Genomic DNA, 14268 nt, shown 5'->3' with positions numbered 1-14268 from the left:
TCTTAATAAGCTGATGCAATAAAGGAAGACGCAAGTAAAACTGAGGCTGGATTCCTGGTTGGGAAGATTACATATTGAAACATGAAAGTAAGTACTGAACAAAAATATAAATTTGATGGAATACTGGTTAAAAATCCTTCCAAATTAAAACAAACTTGATAAATTGATGACAGTAATAGTAGCAGTAACAACAAGAACGATACTCATTTGTAACATTTACTGAGCACTAACTATGTACCAAGGAGTGATCTAGCTTGTGTTCATGGCTCATTTGACCCTTACAACGCACTTGTGAGGTAGGTATGATTATTATCCCTATTTTATAGAGAAGAAGACTGAATCTTGCTTTGAGAGACTTTAACCTGCTTAAAGTCACATAGCTGGGGAGGGAGTTTCAAACTGGGGCTACTTTCTTCAAAGGCACTGCCGCACAGCTGTATAGTGCAAGCCACATTTGTAAATGTAACTTTTCTAATAGCCACCTGGAAATGGGGGAAGAAATAAAAAAGAAACAAGTGATTTTTAATATATTTTTATTTAACCCAATATATCCAAAATACTATCATTTCAACATGTAATCAATAAAAAAAATATTGATGAGCTATTCTGCACCCTTTTTTCATATTATGTCTTCAAAATTTAGTGTGTATTTTATACTTACAAAGCATATCAACTTGGACACTATATTTTCAGCAGAAATTCTCAGATTTCATAAAATTTACAGTTAAAAAATAAATTTTCAGGCCCAAGTTCTTCCGAACATACTTAAAAGTTTTCCAATAACTGAATGCTCAGTCTTTACATTTAAATTAATTAAAATCAAATAAAATTAAGTATTTAATCTCTCAGTCATACTAGCCACATTTTAAGGGCTTAACAGCCATCTCTGGATAGTGGCAACCATATTGGACAGCACAGATCTAGAGCCTATGACAATGTATGAAAAATATACGAGACTCTCATATGCCAAAAGAAAATTTCTAACTTCAAAATTGTATTAACAGATGTTAGAGCAAATACCTTAAAAGGTACTTTATGTCAATTTGTCAAATCTTATATAGTTATATAAAATATTTATTGTGAGATGTGGATACCTTTTCATGTAGAGTGGCTCCCCAAAATATGAGAAAACTTGAAGCCTAGAAGCCTTAAAAGAGTTGTGCTTGAACCTAGATTATTTGACCTGGGAGCCTGGGCTCCTGAACACTAAATACTGCTGCAAGAATGAGGGTAAACAAGATGTACAAGCACACACTCATGTGTGGATACACTTGTGTGTGCATACACCCATCTTTCTCTCTTCTATAGATCACAATCTTAATCTGCTCCTATCAGACAGAGGCGATGATCAAAACTGCATAGCGTGGTCTTCACCAATGAAACGGAATAGAAACTTTAGAAAATCTTTTAAAATATTAGGTGGCTAGCCAGAAATAACTCAACATGGTGACATAATCACCACACTGCAGTACTAAACACCATACAAAGTATTACATTTCAAAAAGGTCAAAAGAGAGACTTATAAAAACTAGAAATAAATATGGACCCTTTATGCCAGCTTCTGGAGAGGAGACACATTTTTAAGGATTAGAAAATTAGAGACAGGCATAAGATATAAGATGGATGGTTTGAATGTGAATTTCAATAGCTAATACATAAATACAAATAAATAAAAGATTAGATAACAGAATAGGACACAAGGAGAAATATTAAATGATAAAAGTTTATAACTTCTTCATCTTGTATACAAAAATTAACTCAAAATGAATCACAGACCTAAATACAAGAGCTAAAACTATACAACTCTTAGGAGAAAATATAGGAATAAATCTTTGTGACCTTGGTGTCATATTAGATACGCACAGCAACAAATGAAAACACAGATAAACTGAACTTCTTCAAAATTAAAAACTCTCCTGCTTCAAAGGACATCACTGTGGACTTCCCTGGTGGTGCAGTGGTTTAGAATCCACCTGCCAATGTAGGGGACTCAGGTTTGAGCCCTGGTCCAGGAAGATCCCACATGCCATGGAGCTACTAAGCCTGTGCGCCACCACTACTGACCCTGTGCTCTAGAGCCCATGAGCCACAACTACTGAGCCCGCATACCACAACTACTGAAGCCCGCAGCCTAGAGCCCATGCTCCACAACAAGAGAAGCCACCACAATGAACAGCTGTAGCCCCCACCCTCACCACAACTAGAGAAAGCCCACACGCAGCAACAAAGACCCAACACAGCCAAAAATAAATACATAAATAGTTTTATTTTTTAAAAAAAGGACACCACTGAGAAAGTGAAAAGACAACCCACAAAATGGGAGAAAATATTTGCAAATCATATATCTAATAAGGACCTTGCATCCAGAATACATAAAGAAGTCTTATAATACACTTAAACAAAAAAGACAAATAACCCAAATAAAAATTGGGCAAATAATTTGAATAGATATTTCTCCAAAGAAAATATACAAACAGCCAATGAGCACAAGAAGAGATCATTAGCCATTATGGTAATATAAATCAAAACCACAGTGACATAACACTTTATACCCACTAGGATGGCTATAATCGAAAAGATAGGTCAAGTGTTGGCTAAGGTGGAGAAAATGAAACCCTCATACAGTCTTGTAGTTCCTCAAAAGACTAAACATTGAGTACCATATGACCCAGCAATTCCACTCCTAGGTATATACCCAAGAAAACTGAAAGCATTATGTCCACACAAAACTTGCACACAAATGGTCACAGCAACATTATTCATAATAGCTCCAAAGTGGAAACAACCCAAGTGTACATCAACTAATGAAATGACAAAGACAATATTCCATAGTAGACTATTATTCAGCAATAAAAAGGAAGGAAATACTGATATATACTATAACATGGATAAACCTTGAACACATTATGCTAAGTGAAGGAAGTCAGCCACAAAAGACTACAAATTGTATGATTCCATTCATGTGATATGTCCAGAACAGGTAAATCTATAGAGACAGAAAGTAGATTAGTGATTGCCTAGGGCTGGGGAAGGAGGGTTTTGAAAGGAAATGGAGAGTGACTACTAATACGTATGGAGTTTCTTTTTGGGGTGATGAAAATCTTCTAAAATTCAGTGTGGTGATGGCTGTACATCCTTATGAATACACTAAAAACCAGTGACTTGTACATTTTAAGTGGGTGAACTGCATGGCATGTAAATTATATCTAAATAGAACTGTTGAAAATAAGTAAATCAATTAAAAAAATAAAATCCTAGAGGGAAAAAGCTTACAATAAAAATATATGCAGAATGGGCATAAATACATGCAGTAAATACCCAGATTTCACATGCTCAAAGCAAGTGAATTGACAACTTGCACATGAAGAAATAAAGTTGGTAAATAACAGAAAATGTGCAACCTTAGTCATTGAAGAAGCACAACTGAAAGGACTACAGAGAACTAGTCTACTAAAGCACCAAATATGAATAAAAATAATAATGCCCAACATGTATGGGCCCTGGTATTTAAGGTTGACTGTATAAATTGGCTATTCAATCTCTCTGGAAAATAATCAGGGAAATTATCATATGAATTTAAAATTTGATCATTTTCTTTGAACTTCTGTTACCGTTTTGACTGACATTCCTCAAAGTAATAACTGCCCTCCCCCAAAATAAATATTATTGGCACTAGGCTATGAATTCCTAGAAGATAAGGGTGACTTTTATTCATCTCTGTGTTCCTTGTGCCATAAAGTCCTAGAACAGAGTATGAACTCAAAAGACCCTAGCTCTTGAATATTCAAAAATATTTACCATAGTTTTATTTAGAATAGTGCAAAAACTTGAAACCACCCAACAGAGAACAGATAAATCAAGCATAGTAAGGAATTGCCCCAAGACTCTACATCAATGAAGTACCACAAGCCTGTGAATCTTAGACATACGTGGAAACACAGCTTAGAAAATACCCTTCCAGAGCATCTTCTAAACTGTGGTTCAAACCCCCTTCCTAAGGGAGAGATCAAATTATTCTGTCCCCACAGCTCCCCATCACTCACAGGATAAAAGTTAAACTCCTCAACCTTACTCTCATGTTCCTTTGTCTTTAAGTCTTAGGCCCTGGCCAACATTCCCTACCCACTCTCCTTCCCAGGCTATCACTCCAGCCTAATCTTACCTGCTGCACCAGTTTTGCATCTGGGCCTCAGTTCATGCAGCTACCTCACAGGAAAATGTGAGGCCAATCAAAGCCCAGCTCAAATGCTGCCTCTTCCAAAATGCCTTCTCTGATTTCCTAGCTAGACACAAGTTCTCTCAGCTCTGAGCTCTTTTGGCCTAGAGCACCTCAACTTCAGTGATAACTGATTCCATATATCATCACCCCGAATAGACTGTAAATTCTTGGAATGCAGGAACCACTTTTTACCCACCTCTGTATTTCTCACCGTACCGAGTGAAGAACTTTGCCCACAGAAAGCATCTGTGAATACATGAGCAAAATACTATATAGAGAGAGCATGATGCAAAATAGTACCTCTAATATGATTAGCAAAGGTGGAAATGTATATTTAACCACTAATAAATAGCAGACAATTTGAATGTGACAGAGTTCAGTGTTTGTCATTTGTGCTTTGTTTGCTTAATTTGAAATATAGCTCAGCCTTATGACAATCGTCCTAATCAAGACCCATCTTTTCCATGTCCCAGAGCTCAGTAAATGGTATCAGGACGAGGATCAGTTGCTCAAGCCAGACTCCTGGGAGTCATCTTTGACTTTACCCTGCTCTCACCCCTAATATCCTATCTGTCAGTACTACAAAAGATCTCCAAGATGTCCATTTATCTCTATACCTCCATGACCACCATTCTATTTCAGGACCCTGTTACCTGTCCTGAAGATTTCTGTAGGAGACCAGTCTCCTAGCTGGTCTCCCCACTTTTCATTCTTATCTCACCTGAATGATTCTCCATCCAGCAACCAGACTGATATTATAAATGCAAACCTGCTCATATATCTGCCCTGACTAAATGGCCTAATCCAAAATCCTTAATATGGCTTAATACAGCGCCTGCCCACCACTGAAGCCTCTACAATGAAGCCATTTGTTCTCTCGATATTTTTGTTCCAGCCAAACTAGTATCCTTGGAGTTCCTCAAATACACAAGGTCTTCCCTCTGCCTAGAATACCCCCAACCCCTAACATAACACTCTTTAGAGATTTCCCAAAACACCCAACCATACATTATCTGCCCAGCTCCTACTCGATCTTCTGGTTTTGGCAGAAATATTCCTCTCCCTCTGCTGAACCTGTACGCAGAACCTGTACATCCCTTTTTGAAACACACATCATCTTTGAAATGACCAGTGTGAAGTCTCTTGTCCTTTCTAGACAACAGCTCATATGGCAAAACCGTGTCTTTCTTGCCCCATGTGCTGAACTCAATGCTAGGCACAGAACACGGCTTAATAAATGTTTGGAGACCAAAAGAAAACCACAGACCTTACCATATTTAGAACAGAATCCATTTTGATGCTTTTCAAGTGGGTAGGCTTCATTTATCTGACTTTTACATTTGGAATGGTATGCTCCTCAACAACGGTAGACAAATGAAGCCCCGCTGTGCTGACTAATCCCTGGATGGCATCAGGAACTTTGGCCCAAAGTCTGTTTTTTGACATTTTCCCCAAAGGCCACATTTCAGCTTTTGTTTGGAAAGGGATTGCTTAAGAACAGGACCAAACCGTGGCCTCTCCTCACAAAGAATGTTCAATATTTGACAGAGAACTGAAGGAAATGATCTCTGTAGCAAAATTTCCTCCTCTGAAGAACCTTATAAATATCAAACTAAGCGCCGACAATCCAAAAACCTATGTCTGATGCCTCTGTAATGGTTTCAAATCATAAATCTGAGGTCATTGCTGCGATTTTACTTTGTAACAGCATAAGACCTGGTGACACTAATAGAATTCCTGTCAGATAACTGGATCAAGCCTAAGGTAGAACTAGAAAAAACATGAAAAATTTATCATGAAAATAGCCTCGTGTAGACTAATTCTATATTTTATGGGTCATAAGTTCATACTGAGCTGATCAATAATGCTGAGAAGAAAAAATAACACATAGAGATAGATTAGGTTTCAAATATTCTCTGGCTTTTTATCTGCTCTCTAATAGGTTGGAAAATATATTTTGCCTCTATCTTGTAACAACAAAGAATTCACCTTTGAGTTCCAGCAGGATGTGGAGAAACTACTTTGAATCTATGGTTAAACACTGTATTATGTTCAGCTTGAGTGATTTTAAAAGCTAACATCTAGTATAAACTGGCTTTTTAATCTAAAGTTTATTCAAAGAAAGAAGAAATAGAAGTAGCAGCTTGTACCAGAAAGAAATTTATCATGTAGTCATAATCATAGGACTATGCTTGTGGCTGTGAAAGTTTCTAGGGGACCAATGAATGTACATATTGTGAGTATAGTGCAAAGGCCTACAGTTGAGAGGAGGAGAAATTATTCCACTGTTACTTTAAAAAGGAGGTTCAGGAGACAATGGCAACCCTGCAGATGCAGCACAGGAGCCTTCTAACCTGTTCTGTTCGAGTCTTTCTGCTTTTGCCCATGGGTCAAAGAGCAATAAAAAACTGGTACCTGAAATGGTCTTTCTACATCATTAGGAGTATTATAAAGGTCAAAGATACCATCCTTATAATTAGTAAATAGACTATGGTTATAATGAACAAGTAAATTTGTAAAGAGTGCAAAACCAATAGCCAGGGCTCTGATACAATGATGCCATGATGCATGTGTGTGTGCGTGTGTGCATATGTGTGAATATGTATGCCTGTGTCTACATGTGGGTGTGTGCACATGTGCGCAAACATGTGCATGTGTGTTCACTAGTATTAAGATTCAAGATAAATTGAAGGAAAGAAATCTTTTTAAACCCTGAGGATAAAACCAAGCACCAAGATGAAAGCATCAAATTCATCAAACTCTTTATTATTTTTAAGTCCTGCTCTATAAAACTATTTCTGATTAAGCACAAGAGAATTCAGTAAATCTTATGCAAAATTATTTTAATAATACAATAAAATTATTCTAAAGTTCACATGGAAGAATAGGTAGGTAAGAGTAAAAAAAAATGGAAAATGAAGAGTAATAAAAGTCTAGTTTAGGGCTTCCTTGGTGGCGCAGTGGTTGAGAGTACGCCTGCCGATGCAAGGGACACAGGTTTGTGCCCCGGTCCGGGAAGATCTCCCATGCCGCAGAGCGGCTGGGCCCATGAGCCATGGCCGCTGAGCCTGCACATCCGGAGCCTGTGCTCCACAACGGGAGAGGCCACAACAGTGAGAGGCCCGCGTACCGCAAAGAAAAAAAAAAAGTCTAGTTTAATAGATAATAAATGTAAATAGTTTTAATACAGGTGTGTGAAAACAGGCCGTTAGATCAATGGAACAGAATAGCTAGTCCAGGAAGAGATACAATTTCCCACTCACAGACACAAGAATTTCATATATAATAAAAGTGAAGAAAGGAAAGATCACTCACAGTTAATGGTGATGCAAACATTACTTATTTTGGAAAAAAACAAGTTAGATCTACATCTCACAACCTATATGAAAATAAACTCCAAATTTAAAAATTAAATATAAAATATCTTAAACTATCAAATTGAAAATTAATTAATTAAATTATTTATTGGGTGAGGATTTTCTAAGCTTAGAAGCAATTAAAGAAATCACCAAGAGAATATCATTTAACTATATAAAAATTGAAAATTGTAGGAGACAAAAAAATGGCATAATTAAGTGGAAAAGTATTCTATAACATGTCATTCTCAGTTTATCACCTCCCTAGTTATACAAAGCTGTTAAGAAGATGACAATTTAGTTCAAAGTAAAATGGTTAAAAATAGTTTATAATGTAATGTCACTATGTTGCAGCTTTTATTAAGTAGTTTGTATTACACTATTTTTACAGAAATTCAAAACATGTCACAGAGACCACTTGGGGGGTTAGTTATTTCTAAAAAAGCATTGATACTGTAAATGTTATTTTTATATTGGAATGTGAAATTAAGTAGTAAGAGAGTAGTCATCTTAATAATATCTGAGTAATTCTGTATTTCTACAATTATAGGTATCATTAGGCTTGCAATCTACACAAGCACACACACACATTCAAACTGAGTGCCACTATCCGAATTTGACTAGTGATTGTATAACCACCCACTGAAAATTAATTTAAAATTGAAGAAATCAAAGCAACTTTAAAAGTTGACACTCTTCCCCAGAAAAACATCCATTTTAAGATGCATTATAAAGCTCTAAAATTACCAAGGTTCATAAAAGTTAACAATTTATTTAATAATGTTTGGAAATGGAAATTGTTTTTTTTTTTTCTTTTTGCGGTATGCGGGCCTCTCACTGTTGTGGCCTCTCCCGCTGCGGAGCACAGGCTCCGGACGCGCAGGCCCAGCGGCCATGGCTCACGGGCTCAGCCGCTCCGCGGCATATGGGATCCTCCCAGACCGGGGCACGAACCCGTATCCCCTGCATCGGCAGGCGGACTCTCAACCACTGCGCCACCAGGGAGGCCCGGAAATTGTTATTTTTGACTAATTTCCTCCTAGACAATTCAATTAGTGTCAGAGATAAAGTTTAACTTTTATGGAAAAAAATGGCAATTACAAGTAAGCAAGTACAACTGGCTGAAATGAGTGGAAGCTTTTAAAAGTCTGAAAAAAAACAGGATTGCTAAAAGATGCATGTAAAATTATATGACTACAGATTAACTTCTATGTTTCCTTTTTTAAAATTTTATTTTATTTATTATTATTTTTTATTTTTGGCTGTGTTGGGTCTTTGTTGCTGTGCATGGGCTTCCTCTAGTTGCTGCAAGCCGGGGTTACTCTTCGTTGCAGTGCACGGGCTTTTTATTGCAGTGGCTTCTCTTGTTGTGGAGCACAGGCTCTAAGCGAGCGGGCTTCAGTAGCTGTGGTATGCGGGCTCAGTAGGTGTGGCTCACGGGCTCAGTAGGTGTGGCTCACAGGCTCTAGAGCTTAGGCTCAGTAGTTGTGGCGCAGAGGCTTAGTTGCTCCACGGCATGTGGGATCTTCCCAGACCAGGGCTCAAACCCATGTCCCTTGTACTGGCAGGCGGATTCTTAACCACTGCGCCACCAGGGAAGTCCCTATGTTGCCTTTTTTCTGGACTATAAAAAACACTTCAATGTACTTCTTTCATTTCTTGACCTGGCTATCAGGAAACTCAGAGCCAATGTTAGTACTCACATGCTAAATCCTACATCTAATTGGTTTGCAATCTATTTACAAAATTTCCAGTCTTTATTTAAAAGTTTTTATATGTTTTAAAACTGTAAGCCATCGGGGCTTTTCTGGTGGCGCAGCGGTTGAGAGTCCGCCTGCCGATGCAGGGGACATGGGTTCGTGCCCCGGTCTGGGAAGATCCCACATGCCGTGGAGCGGCTGGGCCCGTGAGCCATGGCCGCTGAGCCTGCGCGTCCGGAGCCTGTGCTCTGCAATGGGAGAGGCCACAAGAGTGAGAGGCCCGCGTACCGTAAACAAAAACAAAAACAAAAAAAAAACTGTAAGCCATCAAAAATTCCTCTTGGAAGAAGAAAGGATGTAAAATTTAAATGTATTTTAAATAAATAATATAGTCCCTTACTATGAAAGCCCTTAATCAATAAAAATTCATTGAACATCTACTACATACTATGTATGCACTCTTCTAGGGCTGAAGATACTTTGTAAGACAAGACAGTCGTGGTCTTTGGTCTCATATGTGGCAGGAGGGTTGGAGTAGGAGAGTCATATAATAAACAGGTGGGGGAGGGTAGACAAAGAACAAGTAACTAAATGGATATGTTATTATTAAGTGTGGTGAGGGGGGTAAGCACTCTGCCAAGGAAGCAGCAGGAACAAGATGAAGTTGGAGAGTTAGACCAGGAACAGATCATAAAGGGACTTGCAGGCCGTGGCGCAATGGCAGGTGGGCCACTGAATGGTTTGGGGTGGGGTAGAGCCTGGGGCGAGCATGTGGGACACGAGCAGTTTGTATTCCAAAGAGTCCACTATGGCTTCAGGGTGGAGCAGAGAAAGGGTGAGTGACCACGGCAGTGCCCCCCAGGGACAGAGAGGTGGACAGATCGGAGATATGTTGGAAGGTGAACTGACAAGAGTTGCTGATGGGGTGGAAACAGAGTGTGAGGAAGAGAGGAAAATTTAGTTTGACTCATGGGTCTCCTGATTAAGCAACTGGGTGGCAGGTGGTACCATCTACTCTACTCCAGGGAAACTGCAATTATTTATGCTTTTCAGTTCTTGATCATTTTCGAGTAATCTGAGGACACCAAGAACCCAGCCTGAATCAAGGCTGCAGGATTAGAGATGAGAAACAATTTAAATAAGGCTACATGTGATTTATCCTAGAAACACAGAAATGATGTCTTCCATGGACACTGCCAGGAAGCTTTCCTTCTTTTTCTGCTCTTTCTCAAGCACTTGGAAAACAAACTTCCTACTAGACTCATGGAAAGATGCTCAACATCATTAGCCATCAGGAAAATACAGATCAAAACCACAATGAGATACAGTACCACTTCACACCCACTAGGATGTCTATAATTAAAAAAAACAGATAATAACAAGTGCTGACAAAGATGTGCAGACATTGGAACCCTGCTGATGGAAATATAAAATGGTGCAGCCACTTTGGAAAACAGTCTGACAGTTTCTCAAAAGGTTAAACATCAAGTTGCTAAATGACCCAGCTATTCCACTCCTAAGTACAAACCCAAGAGAAATGAAAACATATGTTCAAAGAAAAACTTTTACACAAATGTTCATAGCAGCATTATTCATAATAGCCCCAAGTGGAACAACCCAAGTGTACATTAACTGATGGACATAGAAAATATTCCATAATGGAATATTATTTGGCAATAATGCTACATGCCAAACATGCTATAACATGAGTGAACCTTGAACATTATGCTAAGTGAAGAAGCCAGTCACAAAGACCACATACTGTATGATTCTATTTATGTGAAATGTCCAGAATAGGCAAATCTATAGAGACAGAAAGTAGATGAGTGGTTGCCTAGGGCTGGGGGAAGGGCAAACGGGGAATGACTGTTAACAGTTATGGGGTTTCTTTTTGGGGTATTGAAAGTGTTCTAAAATTAGATTGTTGCATAATTTTGTATATACACTAAATATAAACTGTATATACACTAAATAAATCTGTACATTTTAAGTGGGTGAATTTTATGGTATGTGAAACATATCTCAAAATAGATGTGAAAAAAAAAAAAAAGCTTCCTAGAGGCCAATGTTGCCTTTCATTTACATTCTGTGAGAGAAGCTAGATATTAGAGAGTTCCAAGGTCAAATATTCAGGCAACATCAAGTTAAAGTTACACAGGTCTTTTTCTGCAGGACTTCTCAGAGCCTTTAATGTGCTAAAATGCACTATGAATCACCAAGAGTGGGTGGGTAGGAGTGGGATATAGGCTGCATCACTTCCTAAATATATCTGGCCATGGAACATTTTTTTAGTAGAAAGCATCACACAGGACTAGGTTTTGCAGAATCCACTTTAGAAAACAATGTACCTAGGAGTTTTCCCATTCATTCACCAAGCACTACCTGACTACTTGCAATCTCCTGGAACTCAATCATCTCTGGGCTATGAGATGTGGCCAGTACTTTCCCTGCCCTCCATAGAGCTTGTGGTCTAGAAGAAAGAAAAGAGATGTGCTCAAATTTAAGTTGAACACACCGGAAGAAGCACAATGCTGATGCTACAAACCAAATACTATGGGGCCCCTTGGGAGAGACTAATTCTGACTGTGGGCTGGGGAACGCTTCATGGGAGACCCAGCATTTCAGCTAGACCTTGAACTATGAGTGGGTTCTGGACACATGGAGATGGGAGGAAGGGACGTGGCACGGAAACCCAGGTCTAAGGGGTGGAAGGGGAAGTCGGGTGCTTGTAGTAGGGGAATAGCAAGTAGACCATTTCAGCTGGAGTATGATGTTGATGAAGCAGAACAGTAAGACAAATAGCTGTAATGGATTGTGGGTCAACCATGGAGCGCCTTGAATGTCTAACCAAAAACTGTTTAAATTCATCCTGTAGAAGATGAGGACCCATCAAAGGTTTCAGAGCAGGGGGTGGGGATGGTCGTAAACTAGTCACTCTCTGAGCCTCAGGGTTTCACCTGTAAAATAGGGCTAATTCTCCCAGCCTTATCTCATCGTAGTGTGTGCAGCCCTGAGCAAGGTTTATTGCTCAGCAGCACAACAGCTGTTTCCAGTTCCTTTGGAAGAATATGTCTCAGAAACACCTGACACGTGATATTTCATCTCCGTGTCAGCGCCAGATGGGAAATCTGAGACTGAAAATGAGCGCTTTGAAACACAACATATTTTAAGTTCTCTTGTAGCAGTCAAATCAAATCTGTATTTGATTTCATTTCATTTTGTTTAGAATGAAATAGGGCCTGCAAGGAAGGAACAGCTGCTGTAAACAAAGACAGGGAAAGAGTATAAACAGCAGATTGCCTGACATCAAGTACTAAGACAAGGGGCGTGTGTGAGACAGCCAGAGACAGGGACAGTGATCATGTGTGAGTGTGGATTCAAAACAGTGTGTGTTCCAGAGTATATAGGCACATGTGTGCAAGTATGTGGGTATGAGTGTGTCAGTGTGTATAAGTCCATCTGTGTGTGAATGTGCGTGTCTCTGTAAATGCATGTATGAGTTTGGTGTGAGTATCTCTGTGTGTCTGTGGGTGCCCTTGAAGAATACAGGGGGAGGATTTGGAAAGGGACAGAGAGAAAGGCACTCCAGCGAAATTGCTGACCCATTTACACTTCTTCCATCACAGGGTGTTAAGAACAAAGCAAGCCGGAGACAGTGATCCCCAGACGCTGCCAAGACTGCAAAACTTCCTCCCACGGGGACACCGAACCCTTACAGACAGAAATCTCTGCCAAACCAGGAGCCTTACCGGGCCGAGCTGTCCCGGGAGCGCCGGAGCCATCTTGCCACAATTTGTTCTATTCTGTGTGCTTTCCGTGTCTGGAATAAACTGGTCTCCAGCACTTCCATTTACCTAAAAGGAAGAAGAGTTTTCTTAAGAAGCTAACCAAAACATTTGGAAGAGGATTCTGACAAATCACTATGATGCTTCCTGTATTTGCCAATTTTAAGACATGCTGACCAAATAACTAGGGCTCTCTATCTGAAACTAACATACACAGGTGCTCAGTGTCTACAGAGTGAACTTTAGCAGCCCTCTGCCCTAAGGAGTCCACAGTCTTGTGGTACACAGATAGGTATTACATCTTAAACGGTTCAACGTAAGGATTAGGGAATAAAATAGATAAGCCTTCTCAAACTGTGACTATGACCCACTGCCAGAGACACACCTTCTGTGTGACACTGCCCCCTGCCACCTCAACTATGTGTGCATCCCTGGACAGCACAGCTCCATTTTGCCTGCATCAGGAACTGCATGGACATGGAAGCATTCTAATCACATTGTGCCTACTCTTCTGAGTGCTGCTTCTTTTGCTCAATATTTTATATATAATTTTTGAATAGGAAATTCTAATTTTTGAATAGGTAATTTTGAATTTGTATAATTCAAACCCCAGATTGTAAAAAAAAAAAAAAAAAAGGATACATAGTTACTGTATTGTGCACTTAAAAAATTGTTAAGAGGGTAGATCTCACATTAAGTGCGTTCTTACCATAATAATAAAAATAAGATTTTTGTACAGTGAACGGTCTCCTCTCTATCTTTCCCTGCCCCCAGCCACTCAGTTCCCACACCCATACATAATCACTGCTCTCCTACTTGAGATGTTTGTCTTTACAGAGTTTCTGTATGCCTATACAAGCAAATACAAATATAGATTTTATGTGTACTCTTCTTAACACAAAGGATAGTACACCATACATATTGTTCTGCAACAGGCTTTCTTCCTCGATATCTTTCCACATTAATACAAAGAATGCCTCTTCATTCTTTTTGACAGCTACTGAGTATTACATTGTATGAATATACTGTAATTTAAAAAGTAGTCTTCCCTTGATAGACATTTGGGTTATTGCCAATCTTTTGCTATTGTAAATAATACCACAGTGAGTTATGTTGTACAAATATCATTTCTGCATATATGCAATTATATATTTGGATAAGTTTCCAGATACTGAATTGTGAGGTCAAAATTTATAAGCATTTGTGCT

The 14268-nt window shown here is 39.0% G+C and overlaps 1 protein-coding gene across 2 annotated transcripts in view; it reads right to left on the bottom strand.

The window, feature by feature from the left end:
* Positions 1 to 13125, bottom strand: part of FRMPD1 (FERM and PDZ domain containing 1) — a gene marked incomplete at its 5' end in the record, with an annotated part of 47028 nt that extends 33903 nt beyond the window's left edge. For both annotated transcript variants that reach the window (XM_082616263.1, XM_082616264.1), the window contains one exon: positions 13025 to 13125. In XM_082616263.1, coding sequence (XP_082472389.1) covers positions 13025 to 13125 — 101 coding nt within the window. The remainder of the gene's footprint in view (positions 1 to 13024) is intronic.
* Positions 13126 to 14268: the final 1143 nt, after the last annotated feature.

Source organism: Mesoplodon mirus (assembly GCF_964341445.2).
Source record: "Mesoplodon mirus genome assembly, chromosome: 1".
In the NCBI taxonomy this organism is placed as follows: domain Eukaryota; kingdom Metazoa; phylum Chordata; class Mammalia; order Artiodactyla; family Ziphiidae; genus Mesoplodon; species Mesoplodon mirus.
This window is presented reverse-complemented; position numbering and strand designations above follow the sequence as displayed.